Source organism: Cherax quadricarinatus, chromosome 23 (genome assembly GCF_038502225.1).
Source record: "Cherax quadricarinatus isolate ZL_2023a chromosome 23, ASM3850222v1, whole genome shotgun sequence".
Classification (NCBI taxonomy): domain Eukaryota; kingdom Metazoa; phylum Arthropoda; class Malacostraca; order Decapoda; family Parastacidae; genus Cherax; species Cherax quadricarinatus.
Window position 1 is genome coordinate 17,601,048 of NC_091314.1, and position 17,441 is coordinate 17,618,488.

Genomic DNA, 17,441 nt, shown 5'->3' on the forward strand with positions numbered 1-17,441 from the left:
ATTCCAGTCATGGTATTGTCTTTTTTGTTATTTAATAAATAAAAATTACAGACAATGCTATTATGAATACAATAACTTCAAGTGAAGGAAGCCTGGAGAGCATATAGACTTGGCCATTAAGAACAAATGCTGTAGGCTCACTATAAAGGCAAAAATTTAATATGAACCCTTTAACATTTAGAGTTTAATCAGCCCAAATATTGGGCTTGGGAATGTTTCTGCAGATTGTGGCAGACCTTTAGACACCTTCATGCTGTTGGAGAGAAATCATTTGCAGAAAATCTTTATGTAGCTGGAATGATCAACAGCTTGCCAGTGTTTTAGGAGTCAGAAATCTGTTCATGCCTTAAAATTTCAGATGAAAGCATCTTTTTTCTAGAGCTTATGATCTTGTTATACTCTTGAGTATATACCTCGGTATTTCTTCCTCATCATGGTTTGGTGTGAAAGCACTTTAATTTCTTGAAAGAACAGGCACTCTTATTGTAGGATGAGATTTGCATCTTTGGAACTCAGTAGAAAGTAGCTGTATGATACTATTCATTATTTTGGGAATATTGCTAAATGTGCTCAAGTACAATTTTATAAAATTTAAAGAACGAGTATCACAACATAACATTACAGTCTCTTACAAAAGACAACACAACTGGAACAATCACAGGGAAAACAAGATGGAGAGAGTGCATGAGAATGGATTCATTCAATAGCTGATCAAAGGCAAGGAAGTTTCAACAGCACACTGTTATTTTGCCATTTTAGTTTAAGAGTTTAACTGGTTTATTATGCACTCCACAACTATCCTCTGGGCTATTTTGCAGACAAATTATGGAATATGCTAACCATTGAGTGCAGGCCTGACCTCCCCTTGTACAGATATCAAAATGTGATACACTCGTGTGCTGAATCTCACCTGACATCACCTTGTTCTTCCTCTATTTCCATTAGAACCTTGCAAAACAAAACTAAATGCACTAAGTCACTCATGCACCGTTACACAAGAAACCTGCACATAAGAGAGGGGAGCTTACGACGTTTTGGTCACACTAACAGAATGGAGAGGAGCCAGTATATATAGGCCAGCTGGCAGGGACGGGACAAGAGAGGTGGAAGGAGCTTACGTTGCCTTAAGCTCCACTGTGTGCAGGTTATTTGTGTATCGTTCCTGTCACAGAATTGTGCCCTTTTGTTCTTTATGTGCCTTTCTTAAGAGAAGCAATCTTTATGCTGCACATTACAAATATATAACAGACTGGGGTTAATATAACATTACTGGACTTGCCAGTAAAAATATTTAAGCAATTTATCTACCTAAATACTAATTTTTTGGGACATGTTATGATGCATAATTCAAATTTCTGATTATTAATTTGCTTAAGCTTATGGGTTGGTCTACCTGTGAACTAACTTAAACAATCCACACAAAGTACTTGCATTTTTAATGTGACAAATAGCAACCTTTGGATTTAACCAGTTGTGTTTAAGCCTTTGAGCATCATTTCCTATCATATTTTTCTAAATATCCAAGAAAATTCATATACAATGGAACCTCGGTATGTGACCTTAATTCATTCCAGAAGGCTGTTCGATTGCTGCTCTGTTAGAGTATAAAACAAGTTCTTCCCAACCAATTTTCTGTTTGGTTGGCTGTTATCACTAATCGTTGTAGGCTCCATGGTGACTTGTACAAATGCAAAAAACACCAAAAAATGTGAAGAAACACAAAATAGTTTACAGCGAAGTTCTAGCAGATCATATTTGTTTGGTCGAGTGCTGAGCTTTGTTCAAGTAGGGAGCTGGTCATATACCAAGGTTCCACTGTACACTGTAATGAAAATTAATCACACATTTTATTGCACATCACCAGTGCAGCATTAACCAGGATGACCTGCATATTGCACTGGCAAGGTAAGGTACGAAAATGGATATGGTTTAAAAGTATGGTTAACCTGGACAGAGCATCCTCACTCTTACAGTTACTTTGACACAGAACAGGCTTCCTGTTTCCAACAGGATACATCTTTTATTCAGATCCTACTGAAAATTAAGATAAATTCAGGAAATACAGTACTCTCCTACAACTATGGAAATGATGGAAGAAAACACAGGAATGTCCAGGGCATGAGCAGAAAATTAATGTGCAGTATTTAAGAATAAGCTAATTCCATACATATGCAAAACAATTTTGCACTGTGGTATGATTAACTGCACATCATTATTAATCCAATATACTGTATAATGCCACTAACCCCAAGTTGGTGTAGAGTAGTAAACTGTATTGTATTTCAGGACATGGCCCAGGAAATCAGCTGCTATACGAAGGCCTCCTGTTCCAGACAATGTTTGTACTGCTGTTACCTGTTCAGTTATACCAGAATAAAGTAAAGTTTTCAAAATAATGTGCTTAATTTATAATTTTTTTTTTTTAACAAGTCGGCCGTCTCCCACCGAGGCAGGGTGACCCAAAAAAGAAAGAAAATCCCCAAAAAGAAAATATGTACTTTCATCATCATTCAACACTCACCTCACTCGCACAACCTCTGTTTTTGCAGAGGTGCTCATAACACAACAGTTTAGAAACATATATGTATAAAGATATACAACATATCCCTCCAAACTGCTAATATCCCGAAACCCCTCCTTTAGAGTGCAGGCATTGTACTTCCCATTGTACTTCTTAATTTATAAGTAGTCATATATTCATATTTATTTAGTTTATTTGGACATAATACATACAAGGAATTATAGTAGTTGGGTGTATATGCCAAAAGCCCCTTGTATGCAGAGCATTATGGGCAGGCTTAAAATTAACTAAGCAATGATAGGTTCAGTGGTAAAAATTACCGTAAACAATTTACTATATGAAGTACAATTGAGTATTTGGAACAATGAAATTTTAACATTTCGATTTTGAAGCATTATAGTTGTACAAATTTGTTGCATTACAATGTATAACAAACAAGATGATCAATTTACTGTATGTTGTCTTGAAGTTTAAAGATTTAAGTAATTGGGAGATTTATCGGTAATGTTAAATATTGAGTGTTGATTACTTAGTCCTGGGCGAGTAAGTGTTTTTTTTTTTTTTTTTTAGAAGAGTCTTAAACTGACTTTCAGGCCTGGTTACTTTAGTATGTTCTGGTAATGAATTCCAGATTTTGGGGCCCTTTATCTCCATAGTTTTTACAGTGCGATATGGACACAGGGTACATCAAAGAGAGATCTGTGTCTTGTGTTGTGGTCGTGTACTGTTAAGGCTGGTGAGAAGTTTGAGTGGAGGGTTTATGTTTGCATGTATTGTTCTATGTATGTAGTAGGCACATGAATAACTGTGGATGTTCTTTATGGTGAGCAAATTTAGACTTTTGAATAGAAGTGGAGTATGCGGTCGCGAGTGGGAATTTGTTATTCTGATTGCAGCCTTTTGCTGGGTTATTAGAGGCCTTAGATGATTTGATGATGTTGATCCCCATGTACAAATTCCATATGCGAGATAAGGGTAGACAAGTGAATGACACAGTGCAAGGAGAGCCGATTGTGGAACATAGTACCGTATCTCTGATAGTATGCCTACTGTCTTAGAGATTTCCTTGGAAATTTGTTGTATATGTCTGGAATCTGAGGCTACTGTCTAGGTGGATTCCTAGGAATTTTCCCTCTTGAGTCTTGTGATGGGTGATCCATTTACTGTTACATTAAGTGGAACATTTGCAGCTCTGGTCCATCTGTGAAGCTGTCTGAAATGTACTACCATGTAAATTTTCCATACCACGGGCGGGGATAGAACCCGATATCAGTCTCAAAACTCCAGACAGTCGTGTTAGTTTTGAGAGACACTGATCACAGGTTCTATCCCTGCCCGTGGTATGGTTTGTTTGCAATCATGTCATTACAATTTCATGAGTCATGTAAACTTTAATACTGTATATGCCCTTACTGGAATTCAAAATGGGAAGGAACTACTTTGGAAATAGAGTACAATTTTGTAACAAGCCAAGATAGTTATGCACTGAATAACAGATTTTTTTTTTTTTTTTAACATGCCAGCCATTTTCCACCAAGGAAAGGTGACCCAATAGAAAGAAAAATTCAAAAAGAAAGAAAAAACTTTCATCATTATTCAACACTTTCACCATCACTCATATATAATCACTCTTTGCAAACACTCAGATACAACGGATTAGAAGTCCCTCCAAACTGCCAATATCCCAAATCACTCCTCTGAAGTGCAGGCACTGTAATTCCCATTTCCAGGACTCAAGTCCAGCTAACTGGTTTCCCTGAATCCCTTCACAAAATATTAACCTGCTCACATTCCAACAGCTCATCTTTGATGGACAGAATTCCTAAACATAAAATGAGTTAAATCTGATATACAACAAGTATTCATCTGTAACAAAACATATGGATACAATACATGGAATATATATCACAGTCCATGTATATCTCAACTTGTTCAAAAACCCCATGAAAATAAAAGACCCTCAATGCCTGAAAATGCCAAAAGTTTCCCCCATCTGCAAACATCTTTATTAATGTTAAAGATCACTTATTAAATCTCACAAATGTAATATCCATTAACTGTCTGTAAAGTCTCGTGTTTTGATTTCACCAACTCAATTCAATCACTCCACAAAATGTACCTACATAAATTCCATGTAATTTATTTGTACTTGACCAATTTATCATTTGCAACCTGTCTCACTGTAGTTATGATTGTAGTGATTTACACAAGTTGTACTGATAATGTCATATGCCATGTCTACATTTTAGTACAAAAGCATTATGATTAGTTTGCCTCAAATGCATTGCTTAATTAGTAACTTTCTTCTGTGCCTACATTATATCAAATTGTGTATCAAATTATGTATATCAACTAATTTCTTTATGGCTGATAAATTTAATTTTAATGTAAAGTACAGTACACTAATTTACCTTTGTTTCCAAACCAGTGGGCAGAGTTAGACAGTATACTTCACTATGTTAAGGTTTTGGCTATACAACACAATCACTACAATTCCACTTTGCTTACCTACATTCTTTATCAACTGTACTACTTTCCCAGCAATTTTTCTTCTCTCGTCTATTATGCCACACTTAATGGGCTGAAGGTTGAGCCTCCACCATTCCTTGCACATGACGACTTATGGGTTTAACATTTCATGAAATATGATATACTACTCCACTGACATGCATTTGATGAAAGCAGTCTTTAAAAAAAAAAAAAAATCTAAGAAATTAGCAACAGCTTTAGTAATAAACAGACCATGTGTCATTTTTTGTAAAACATGTTTTTGGTGAGCTATTAGGTGTCAAGATTTCAAGGCATGTGATATGTCCAATAAACAATTTACCAAGACAAAGGAGCAAAGATAAAAGTTAAAGCAATTAAACTGTTTAGATTTTTTAATAAAAATACATACCATAAGTATGCACACAGGTTTTAGATATGTAGACAGTAACCACCCAGGAAGGTACTGCCATCCTGTCACGAGTGAAAACCTGTCATTTTTGCACTGGCTGTATTGCTGGTCTTGTCTCAAATGTGCAAGATGACAGGTAAATCTTGCCACTATTGTACTACTTACACCAGATAACACATCATATGTAGCTACACGTTTGTGTATACACATCTGAGCTTCCTTCTAATTTCTTAGAGAATTCTTGCTCTCTCAGCATTTCCTTTCATGCCATGGGGAAGTGAATGAGAATTCTTCCTCTGTAATCAATGTATGTGTTAGGAGACAAAAGTTGGAAGCAGGGGACTAGCAATCCATTCTGTATCAGTTACTTAGCCCTTAAACTGTAACCAATAAACTAGTACACAGGTGATGAGAATGTGTCCAATGTATTAGTATGCACAATTTTTCCTTGTCTTCAAATATGCCACCTGCCAATATTTTTGACCTCGGCTCAACTCTTTGGGTTTCCTACAACCTCTTCATTTAACACTCTCAGGGTCCATGCCGTAGTTCTACGGCTTTGAGTTGTGGTCCAAACCATAGAACTATGCCAAAATTCTAGCAGCCTCAAATTCAGTGTGAGAAGGCCGGTAGGCCTAAGTGGCCTGCGTGGTGTGCGCGCGCAGTAAAAAATTCTAGGCGCCCGCATGGCACTGTGGGAATGCCGCCTCGGTAAGCTTTGTTCACCATGCCTCGTGGCAAGGCAGCTCTCACTCCGAGGTGAAATGGGACTCTCCTCTTCCTAACTGATAATTCTGACTCTGATGGAAGTGGAAATGAAGAATTCTATGGTTTTGATCAATTAGTGACCAAAAGCAATTATCAGGATACCGAAAATAGTATGGGGAAAATCCTGACAATCCTTAACCATCTACCTCTGGCATAGGCAAGTCTCAGTCATGTTCAGTTGTACCTTGTCGCAAGAGAAAACTAACATTTTCACATGGCCAGGCTTCAGACTTGAGTAATGGTGATGATAGTGATGTGGACTTTGATTTTATTGCTCTTGATGACCATTCGAGTAGTGACAGTGATGAATCATTCACCAGTGAAGTGTCAGTATATACGCTACTGCATGCACTCAGGTAGTGTTCCATGTGCAGTGCCAAGGGGACGGAGTACATCCCATGGCCCTAAATCAGGAATGGACAGTAAAAGTGAGGATGTGGCTACACTTGGTATGGATAGACTACAGGCATCAGTAGGTGGTGGTAATGGTGGTGGTAGTGCCACAGCCATGCATGACTCACCAGCCCAGGCTGGGACCCATGCCACTGACTCATCAGATCCAGGACAAAGCGGAGCATCATCCACCGCCACACCACAACTACAACCACAACCAGCTTATGATGCCCAGTATCCACCAGCAAACCGCATCTGGGATTGGCAGCAAAGTTCCAATTTTGTTCCCAATCCCCATCAGTTTGAAGACACTCAAAGTGAAATCCTACCAGCTTGTTCCCTTGGAAACACTGCAAATGAACTGGTATTCTTTGAACTATTCTTTGACCAGCCCTTGACAGAAATTATTGTCAGGGAAAGTAACAAGTATTTTGAGTACACCATGGCAAATACGTCCATATCATCACAGTCAAGACTACACCAGTAGAAAGAGACAACTGTGGCTGAAATGAATTTTCTTTTTGCAACAATAATGTTTATGCCTTATGTCTATAAGCATAATATAAAATCACACTGATCCACAGATTTGTACCCTGGCCTTCAGTGAAATCATCCCAGTGAACACCATTTGCTGGCAGGAAAGTTGGTGCTGGCATGACAGGTCCTGGATATTTATGCATGTTCCCGAGGCAGTGCCACCTATGATGGACAGCATAGGCCCACCAGGGCCTAGATTTCTTCCCTAAGCATGAGACGACAGGTGACCCAAACAGTTGAGTAGACTCAAAATGGCAGGTGGCATACAACATATATGTTAAACAAATTTCCTGACATAAGCCATAAATCAGACACTGTTTAAGGATTAACATTTACAGGAGTATTGGTAGCTGTGACATTTACAGAGCACTGACATCACAGATCACTGCACTCACAGGCATAAAAAAATTACACAAGAATAAACAAAAATATACAACCCCAATACTCTCATACCAAGTTATAATAGCCAAGTTATAATAGCCCATACATTATTAAAACTCAAACATTCCAAGATACCTACAGGCACATAAGTAATTATAAAAATCATGATAAAGGTTAATGGCCTAAGCCAAGGTCAAACTGGTGGAAACATGAGCCACAGTTAACAGTACTGTCACAAGCTACACAGAGGGGGGTACAGGAACACCTACAAAAATATTTGTAGAAGTGGTTGTAAAAGTGAATGCTAGGATGTCTGGGAGGTATGGGATTAAAGGATAATGATCCGATACAGGCTGGGTGTTGTCACAGTTGCTCATTACTGATGACAGTTATATTGGGAGTCTGAAAAGTTAAGATTTGTGGTGGAATTTGGGAGGGTATGTAAAAGGAGGTAATTAAAAGTGAACATAGAAAAGAGCAAGATAAAAAAATATTACCAATGAACTGCATATTAGGGGATCAGATACAGAGGCAATGAACATTCAGATACTGAAGTCAACATGTTGGCAGATGGGGCTATAAAAGATGAGGGGAACCACAGAACAGATGGAGGAGGAGGGTGAGGTAGGTGGTGTTGAAGCATCTAGAGGAAAAATGGGGTATGTACCAGAGTATAATGGTACCAACACTTATATGGGTGAAAAGCATGGGCTTTAAACACTGCAGCAAGGAGAAGCTGAAAGCAGTGGAGAGGTGATGTTTGAGAGCAATGTGTGGTGTGAGTAATATGCATAGTATTCAGAACACAGAAATTAGAAGTGGGGTTATCTAAAGTATAGCTTAGAGGACTGAGGAGGGGTTAGTGATTTGGGCATTTACAGAGGTTGAAGCAGACCAAGATGGCCATAAAGGTGCTTCTTGAGTGAAAGGAGAGGTAAGGGTCATCCCAGGATGGAAGGAAGGGAGGGGGAATAAAGGAGGGCATTAGTGCTAGTAGTTTGAGCATCTAACAGGGTTGTGCAAGTGCATAATAAAGTGAATGGAGATAAGCAGTTCTTAAAGCTTTATGTGCTATTGGAGTGTGAGCAAGGTAATATTTATTAAGGGATTTAGGAAAAACCAATAGGCCAGACTTGGATCCCGGAAGTGGGAAGTACACTGCCTGTATTCTGAAGGAGGGACGGATGTTGTGATTTCTTGGGTCATTTGAACTGTTATGTCTGCACACTTCTTGTAAGAGTTACTGAACGAGTTTTTTTTTTTTTTTTTTTTTTTTTTTTTTTGGGGTGGGGGGGTGCAAATCACCAGTTTAAAAGAAACAAACATACCTTTCCTTCAGCAATGACTGGATGAGATGCACCTAAAAGCATTTTTGCTGCAGCAGTGGAAAATGCATCAAAACCCAAAATTGGCAAGTATTCATGGTTGAGAGATGTATCTGCTGCAAGCTCCACTTCCACCTTCCTAACCACTGGCAACACCCATGGTTTTCCCTCATCTGTACGGTAAGCTGCCAAAGAATGTTAATTTTGTAAGCATTTAAATCGGTTTAATTTGTACAGGGATTGCACTTTTATGGAAAGGTTATTTACCAAATCGAAGGTACCTGTGTGTCAATTACTAGCACGATGAAGTTTTGCTTTGGCATTCTGCCAATAGAAAAAAGGGGACATAACCACACAAGATCAGACAAAAAATATCTGCAACAGGAATAACAAGAGGTTGGCACACTCAGCTTACACACTGAGGCCTGGGGATCAATCCCTTGGTATGGCTGGAAAACATTAGGATGTGTTTCCATAAGACACTTGCTGTCCCTCTTCACCCATAAGTAAAATGGGTACCTGGGTGTTAGTTGATGGGTGTGGGTCACATCCTGGAACAAAAGTGATCTAATTTGCCCAAAGAGATCTGCATAACAAGCAGCATTCTATATAGTAGTACATCACTGATGTCAGCTAGGCCTGTATAACTTGTATATGTACTTGTAGAAATAAAGATATTAGTACGTGTTATAGGAAATTTTTCCTCAAATAATTGTATATCAGTTCAATGAATTGCAAGATACATTTAACAAATGATTTAACCATTAGAATTTTTAAAAATTATATAAGCAAATTACTGAAGAGTACACAAGTATAAATCTGCTATCCCTATGAACCGACAACTGGAAATGGGTAATTACCTAGTTTTAGTTTTCCTCAAGAAATAAACACTTTTCTAGTAGGTCTGCATAAGTATGTTAGCTGCAAACATTCTTTACTAGATACTGTTTACATTTAACGCCCACAATTTTAAAAACATTACACAATACTAACAACCCTTAGTAATCTAGTTATTACACCTGGATGCCTTGCAAGGGTAAACTAAATACACTGGATTATGTTGAAAGGACTAGTACTGTAGAGAAATTAAATTTTTCAACATAGCCCATTCCCATGAAGGAAGAGGGACTCAAAGGGATAATTAAAATTGGCCGTTTTAGCCTGGGCAATTCAATAGTCTGCTTCAGTAAACTGAAAAATACTCATGGATCTTTGATATTTGAATATTATCCTAAGTACCATATAAACAAATATATAGTACATGTGTACTACTATGTAAAGAAAATTAATAGACCAACACCCAAAATCAAATTAACCCGAGATCCCAATTATACTGTCCTAAAGCACATTACCCCCTTAACTGCCGACACCCCCCAAAATCATGGCTTCTGTGTTACCATTTTTATTATATTTTAAAATAAAAATAAAAATACAAAATTTGATGTACTTATGGAATTATGCAAGTGGGAGGTTGGGGAACATTGATTTTCCCCCCACATTGGGACCTATTTTAGGCCAATTCCAGTGCTCAAACTGACCCAATTCCCAGCTATTTGCTAGTACGCCTTTTGTACCATTCACTAATTAAAGGAAACTGTCCATTCATCAGAAGTATACTCTGAGTGTCCAGAAGTATTTTTGGACAATTCTGTACTATTTTTGACAAAACCCAATTCAAAAACAGGTTAATTCCAGCCACTAAAGTAACATTTTCTCTGAAAAGCGAGACATGTGCAACAGTTGAGGATTTTTGTCGACAAACATTTTGCTTACTAAGCACCACCTGTTGGAAGTGAAGACTTACAATTTTGTTTTTATATTTTAATAACTTTCCTGTGACAATTTCAATAGGAATCTGCTACCGTAAAAAAAAAAATTATATTACATTCATGGGAGACATTAATCCTGTTGGCGAGTTTCATTTATGCTTCGAGTACATGTGTGCCTTCGGGGGGGCACACGTTTTGGGTGATGCTCTCTCTTCACACAGTGTCCATGGTTCGATTCCCTGCTGTCCCCGTTCGCCTAGCAAGTATATACCTGGGTGTTAGCAGACTGGTGTGGGTTGCATCCTGGGAAACAAGATTGAAGGATCCCAATGGAAATGACAGACAGGCCTCAATAACTTGCTGACTTTCTTGGGTTATTCCGGGTAATTAACTCTTTGGGTTAAAAATCTGAACAAATTCTTCTCTATCTTGAAATGTACAGCAAGTTTATTTAGGCACAGGTACACAAGTACAATTATCATACAAAATGATAATTACCCAAGATAACCCCAAAAAAGTCAGTGACATTTTTATTGGGGTATATTATGTAGGTCTTCTTTGTAATTAATATTTTATATGTAAACCACACATTGTAAGCTTTGCAAGGAAATAAACATTTTCATTTTCAAAATACAGCGCATGATGAAAAAGAAGGCAGTCTGGTTCGATCCAAGGAAGGGGAGGTCTGGTTCAAGTTAACACACAACACATCACCGGCATCGGGGAGTCTCCCTTCAGGGGCAGAGTATTTATAGATTTTTCCTTAAGAGTCGAACACTTACTAAAATGTTTTATATTGGTGAGCTGCGGATATGAACTAAGTAGCTTAGAAAACTAGTGAACACCACAGCAACTGGTCAGTAAATTAATGGGTGACCTGGGCCTAGCTAATGGTTGCCAGACCCTTAAGGTTGGGCGGAGACCAACAACGAAATGTATTATATATATATATAAAAAGAAACAAATAAATAATAATAAGAAGAGCAACTGGTAACTGACCTCCAACACTGAGGTTAACCTTCTTCTGGTGAGTGCTGTCACTGAAGGCCTTACTGACGGCGAACACCTCAATAGGAGCACCTTGCTGCACCTCTGCAAAACGACTGGTTGCCATGACTATGATGAAGGTGAAGTGAAGTGTGCTACCTCCTGGACGTCAGCTGCAACACTGCCATCACTAACACTTTCCACCTCCATCACTAAACAAACTGCCATCATTCACCACCAACATATTTGAATATTCAAGACAATAATGCCTTTACAATCTCCAATTTCATTATATACCCCACTAAACAAAACAAAAATACTATATATTATTAACAATAAACTCAACAGTGTGAAATATATATTTAAATGTTCTGCTGGCAACTTTGGCATTCTGCTGCAGCCATATTCCTTCCTTCGTATAGTTCTTATTTCGAAAAAAATGTCATTTATTCTTAAATTATAAACATCAGGAAAATAAATATCAATTATACGTTGTTTAATTATATGTACGGTGCAAAATACATCATAAAAAAAATTCTGCAAATTTATTTGATACAGTAGTTATTGACATATTTTTTATGTGTAAGAATGAGGTTGCATTCCATGCGTTGCAAGTTGACAAATTCTTGGCAAAAATTTACTTTTTCAGTTTTGAAAAAAGTAGAGAAATAAATCAGGAAACGGCCTGAGTTATATGACCAAACACCAGTTACCTGGACATGAGTGACACCTGCATGAGTGACACCTGCATGAGTGACACCTGCATGACCGACACCTGCATGACTGACACCTGCATGACTGACACCTGCATGAGTGACACGTTCATAAGTTACACCTGCATGAGTGACACCTGCATGAGTAACACCTGCGTGACACCTGCATGAGTGACACCTGCATGAGTAACACCTGCGTGACACCTGCATGAGTGACACCTGCATGAGTAACACCTGCGTGACACCTGCATGAGTGACACCTGCATGAGTGACACCTGCATGACACCTGCATGAGTAACACCTGCGTGATTGACACCTGCATGAGTGACACCTTCATGAGTGATACCTGCAGGAGTGACACCTGCATGAGTGACACCTGCATGAGTGACACCTGCATGAGTGACACCTGCATGAGTGGCACCTGCATGAGTGGCACCTTCATGAGTGACACCTGCATGAGTGACACCTGCATGAGTGACACCTGCATGATTGACACCTGCATGAGTGGCACCTGCATGAGTGACACCTTCATGAGTGACACCTGCATGAGTGACACCTGCATGAGTGACACCTGCATGATTGACACCTGCATGAGTGACACCTGCATGAGTGGCACCTGCATGAGTGACACCTTCATGAGTGACACCTGCATGAGTGACACCTGCATGAGTGACACCTGCATGAGTGACACCTGCATGACTGACACCTACATGAGTGACACCTGCATGAGTGACACCTGCATGAGTGACACCTTCATGAGTGACACCTGCATGAGTGACACCTGAATGAGTGACATCTGCATGAGTGACACCTTCAAGAGTGACACCTTCATGAGTGACATCTGCATGAGTGACACATGCATGAGTGACACCTTCATGAGTGACACCTGCATGAGTGACACCTGCATGACTGACACCTGCATGAGTGACACCTGCATGAGTGACACCTGCATGACTGACACCTGCATGAGTGACACCTGCATGAGTGACACCTTCATGAGTGACACCTGCATGAGTGACACCTGCATGACTGACACCTGCATGACTGACACCTGCATGAGTGACACCTGCATGAGTGACACCTTCATGAGTGACACCTGCATGAGTGACACCTGAATGAGTGACATCTGCATGAGTGACACCTTCAAGAGTGACACCTTCATGAGTGACATCTGCATGAGTGACACCTGCATGACACCTTCATGAGTGACACCTGCATGAGTGACACCTGCATGAGTGACACCTTCAAGAGTGACACCTTCATGAGTGACATCTGCATGAGTGACACCTGCATGATACCTTCATGAGTGACACCTGCATGAGTGACACCTGCATGAGTGACAACTGCATGAGTGACACCTTCATGAGTGACACCTGCATGAGTGACACCTACATGAGTGACACCTTCGTGAGTGACACCTGCATGAGTGACACCTGCATGAGTGACACCTGCATGAGTAACACCTGCATGAGTGACACCTGCATGAGTGACACCTTCATGAGTGACACCTGCATAAGTGACACGTTCATAAGTGACACCTGCATGAGTAACACCTGCATGAGTGACACCTGCATGAATAACACCTGCGTGACACCTGCATGAGTGACACCTGCATGAGTGACACCTGCATGACACCTGCATGAGTGACACCTGCATGAGTGACACCTACATGAGTGACACCTGCATGAGTGACACCTGCACGAGTGACACCTGCATGAGTAATACCTGCATGAGTGACACCTGCATGAGTAACACCTGCATGAGTGACACCTTCATGAGTGACACCTGCATGAGTGACACCTTCACGAGTAACACCTGCATAAGTGACACCTTCATGAGTGACACCTTCATGAGTGACACCCTCATTAGTGACACCTGCATGAGTGACACCTTCATAAGTGACACCTTCATGAGTGACACCTTCATGAGTGACACCTGCATGACACCTGCATGAGTAACGCCTGCGTGACACCTGCATGACACCTGCATGACACCTGCACGAGTGACACTTGCATGAGTGACACCTGCATGAGTAACACCTGCATGAGTGACACCTGCATGAGTGACACTTGCATGAGTAACACCTGCATGAGTGACACCTGCATGAGTGACACTTTCATGAGTGACACCTTCATGAGTGACACCTGCATGAGTGACACCTTCATGAGTAACACCTGCATGAGTGACACCTTCATGAGTGACACCTTCATGAGTAACACCTGCATGAGTGACACCTGCATGAGTGACACTTTCATGAGTGACACCTTCATGAGTGACACCTGCATGAGTGACACCTTCATGAATAACACCTGCATGAGTGACACTTTCATGAGTGACACCTTCATGAGTGACACCTGCATGAGTGACAGCTTCATGAGTGACGCCTTCATGAGTGACACCTTCATGAGTGACACCTTCATGAGTGACACCCTCATTAGTAACACCTGCATGAGTGACACCTTCATGAGTAACACCTGCATGACACCTTCATGAGTAACACCTGCATGAGTGACACCTGCATGAGTGACACCTGCATGAATGACACCTTCATGAGTGACACCTGCATGAGTGACACCTTCATGAGTGACACCTTCATGAGTGACACCTTCATGAGTGACACCTTCATGAGTAATACCTGCATGAGTGACAGCTTCATGAGTGACACCTTCATGAGTGACACCTGCATGAGTAACACCTGCATGAGTGACACCTTCATGAGTAACACCTGCATGAGTGACAAGTGCATGAGTGACACCTGCATGAATGACACCTTCATGAGTGACACCTGCATGAGTAACACCTGCATGAGTGACACCTTCATGAGTGACACCTGCATGAGTGACACATTCACGAGTAACACCTGCATGACTGACACCTTCATGAGTGACACCTTCATGAGTGACACCTGCATGAGTGACACCTTCATGAGTAACACCTGCATGAGTGACACCTTCATGAGTAACACCTGCATGAGTATCAAGTGCATGAGTGACACCTTCATGAGTAACACCTGCATGAGTGACAAGTGCATGAGTGACACCTGCATGAATGACACCTTCATGAGTGACACCATGAGTAACACCTGCATGAGTGACAAGTGCATGAGTGACACCTGCATGACATCTGCATGAGTGACACCTTCATGAGTAACACTTGCATGAGTGACACCTTCATGAGTGACACTCTCATGAGTGACACCTTCATGAGTGACACCTGCATGAGTGACACCTTCATGAGTAACACCTGCATGAGTGACACCTTCATGAGTGACACTTGCATGAGTAACACCTGCATGAGTGACACCTTCATGAGTAACACCTGCATGAGTGGCACCTGCATGAGTGACACCTGCGTGAATGACACCTTCATGAGTGACACCATGAGTAACACCTGCATGAGTAACACCTGCATGAGTGACACCTGCATGAGTGACACCTGCTTAAGTAACAATTTCATGAGTAACACCTACATGAGTAACACCTTCATGAGTGACACATACATGAGTGACACCTGCATGAGTGACACCTGCATGAGTGACACCTGCATGACACCTGCATGAGTGACACTTGCATGAGTGACACCTAAATGAGTGACACCTGCATGAGTAACACGTGCATGAGTGACACCTGCATGAGTAACACCTGCATGACTGACATCATGAATGACACCTCCATGAGTGACACCTCCATGAGTGACACCTTTATGAGTGACACCTTCATTAGTGACACCTGCATGAGTGACACCTTTATGAGTGACACCTTCATGAGTGGCACCTGCATGAGTGACACCTGCATAACACCTGCATTAGTGACACTTTCATGAGTGACACCTGCATGAGTGACACCTGCATGAGTGACACCTGCATGAGTGACACCTTCATGAGTGACACCTGCATGAGTGACACCTGCATGTGGGACACCTTCATGAGACACCTGCATAAGTGACACTTGCATGAGTAACACCTGCATGAGTGGCATTTGCACGAGTGACACCTGCATGAGTGACACCTGCATGAGTGACACCTGCATGAGGGACACCTGCATGAGTGACACCTGCATGAGTGACACCTGCATGAGTGACACCTGCATGAGTGACACCTGCATGTGGGACACCTTCATGAGACACCTGCATAAGTGACACTTGCATGAGTAACACCTGCATGAGTGGCATTTGCACGAGTGACACCTGCATGAGTGACACCTGCATGAGGGACACCTGCATGAGTGACACCTGCATGAGTGACACCTGCATGAGTGACACCTGCATGAGTGACACCTGCATGAGGGACACCTGCATGAGTGACACTTGCATGAGTGATACATGCATGAGTGACACCTGCATGAGTGACACCTGCATGAGTGACACCTGCATGAGTGACACCTGCATGAGTGACACTTGCATGAGTGATACATGCATGAGTGACACCTGCATGAGTGACACCTGCATGAGTGACACCTGCATGAGTGACACTTGCATGAGTGATACATGCATGAGTGACACCTGCATGAGTGACACCTGCATGAGTGACACCTGCATGAGTGACACCTGCATGAGTGACACTTGCATGAGTGATACATGCATGAGTGACACCTGCATGAGTGACACCTGCATGAGTGACACCTGCATGAGTGACACCTGCATGAGTGACACTTGCATGAGTGATACATGCATGAGTGACACCTGCATGAGTGACACCTGCATGAGTGACACCTGCATGAGTGACACTTGCATGAGTGATACATGCATGAGTGACACCTGCATGAGTGACACCTGCATGAGTGACACCTGCATGAGTGACACCTGCATGAGTGACACCTGCATGAGTGACACCTGCATGAGGGACACCTGCATGAGTGACACTTGCATGAGTGATACATGCATGAGTGATACATGCATGAGTGACACCTGCATGAGTGACACCTGCATGAGTGACACCTGCATGAGTGACACCTGCACCAGGACAGACTTGTCCTGTTTCCTAACCAATAAAACACCAAAAATACCATCACTTCCCGACTAAATAAGGACTATTGTGACATCCTTAGGTGAGTAAAAACTCATGGCTACATATTCAGAATTGAGCTCCAGCTCTTGAGCATGACTTGTGTTAAACTGGCCTGATTTTATAATCACGTCTATTTTTTTTTC

The 17,441-nt window shown here is 41.2% G+C and overlaps 1 protein-coding gene across 1 annotated transcript in view; it reads right to left on the reverse strand.

The window, feature by feature from the left end:
- The window catches only part of Got1 (Glutamate oxaloacetate transaminase 1), an 82,455-nt gene extending 70,674 nt beyond the window's left edge, over positions 1 to 11,781 (reverse strand). The window contains exons 1-3 of the mRNA XM_053772372.2: positions 11,593 to 11,781; positions 8,828 to 9,009; positions 2,247 to 2,355 (exon numbers count right to left, since the gene is read on the reverse strand). Of these exons, the coding sequence (XP_053628347.1) occupies positions 2,247 to 2,355; positions 8,828 to 9,009; positions 11,593 to 11,707 (406 nt within the window). The 5' untranslated portion in view covers positions 11,708 to 11,781. The remainder of the gene's footprint in view (positions 1 to 2,246; positions 2,356 to 8,827; positions 9,010 to 11,592) is intronic.
- Positions 11,782 to 17,441: the final 5,660 nt, after the last annotated feature.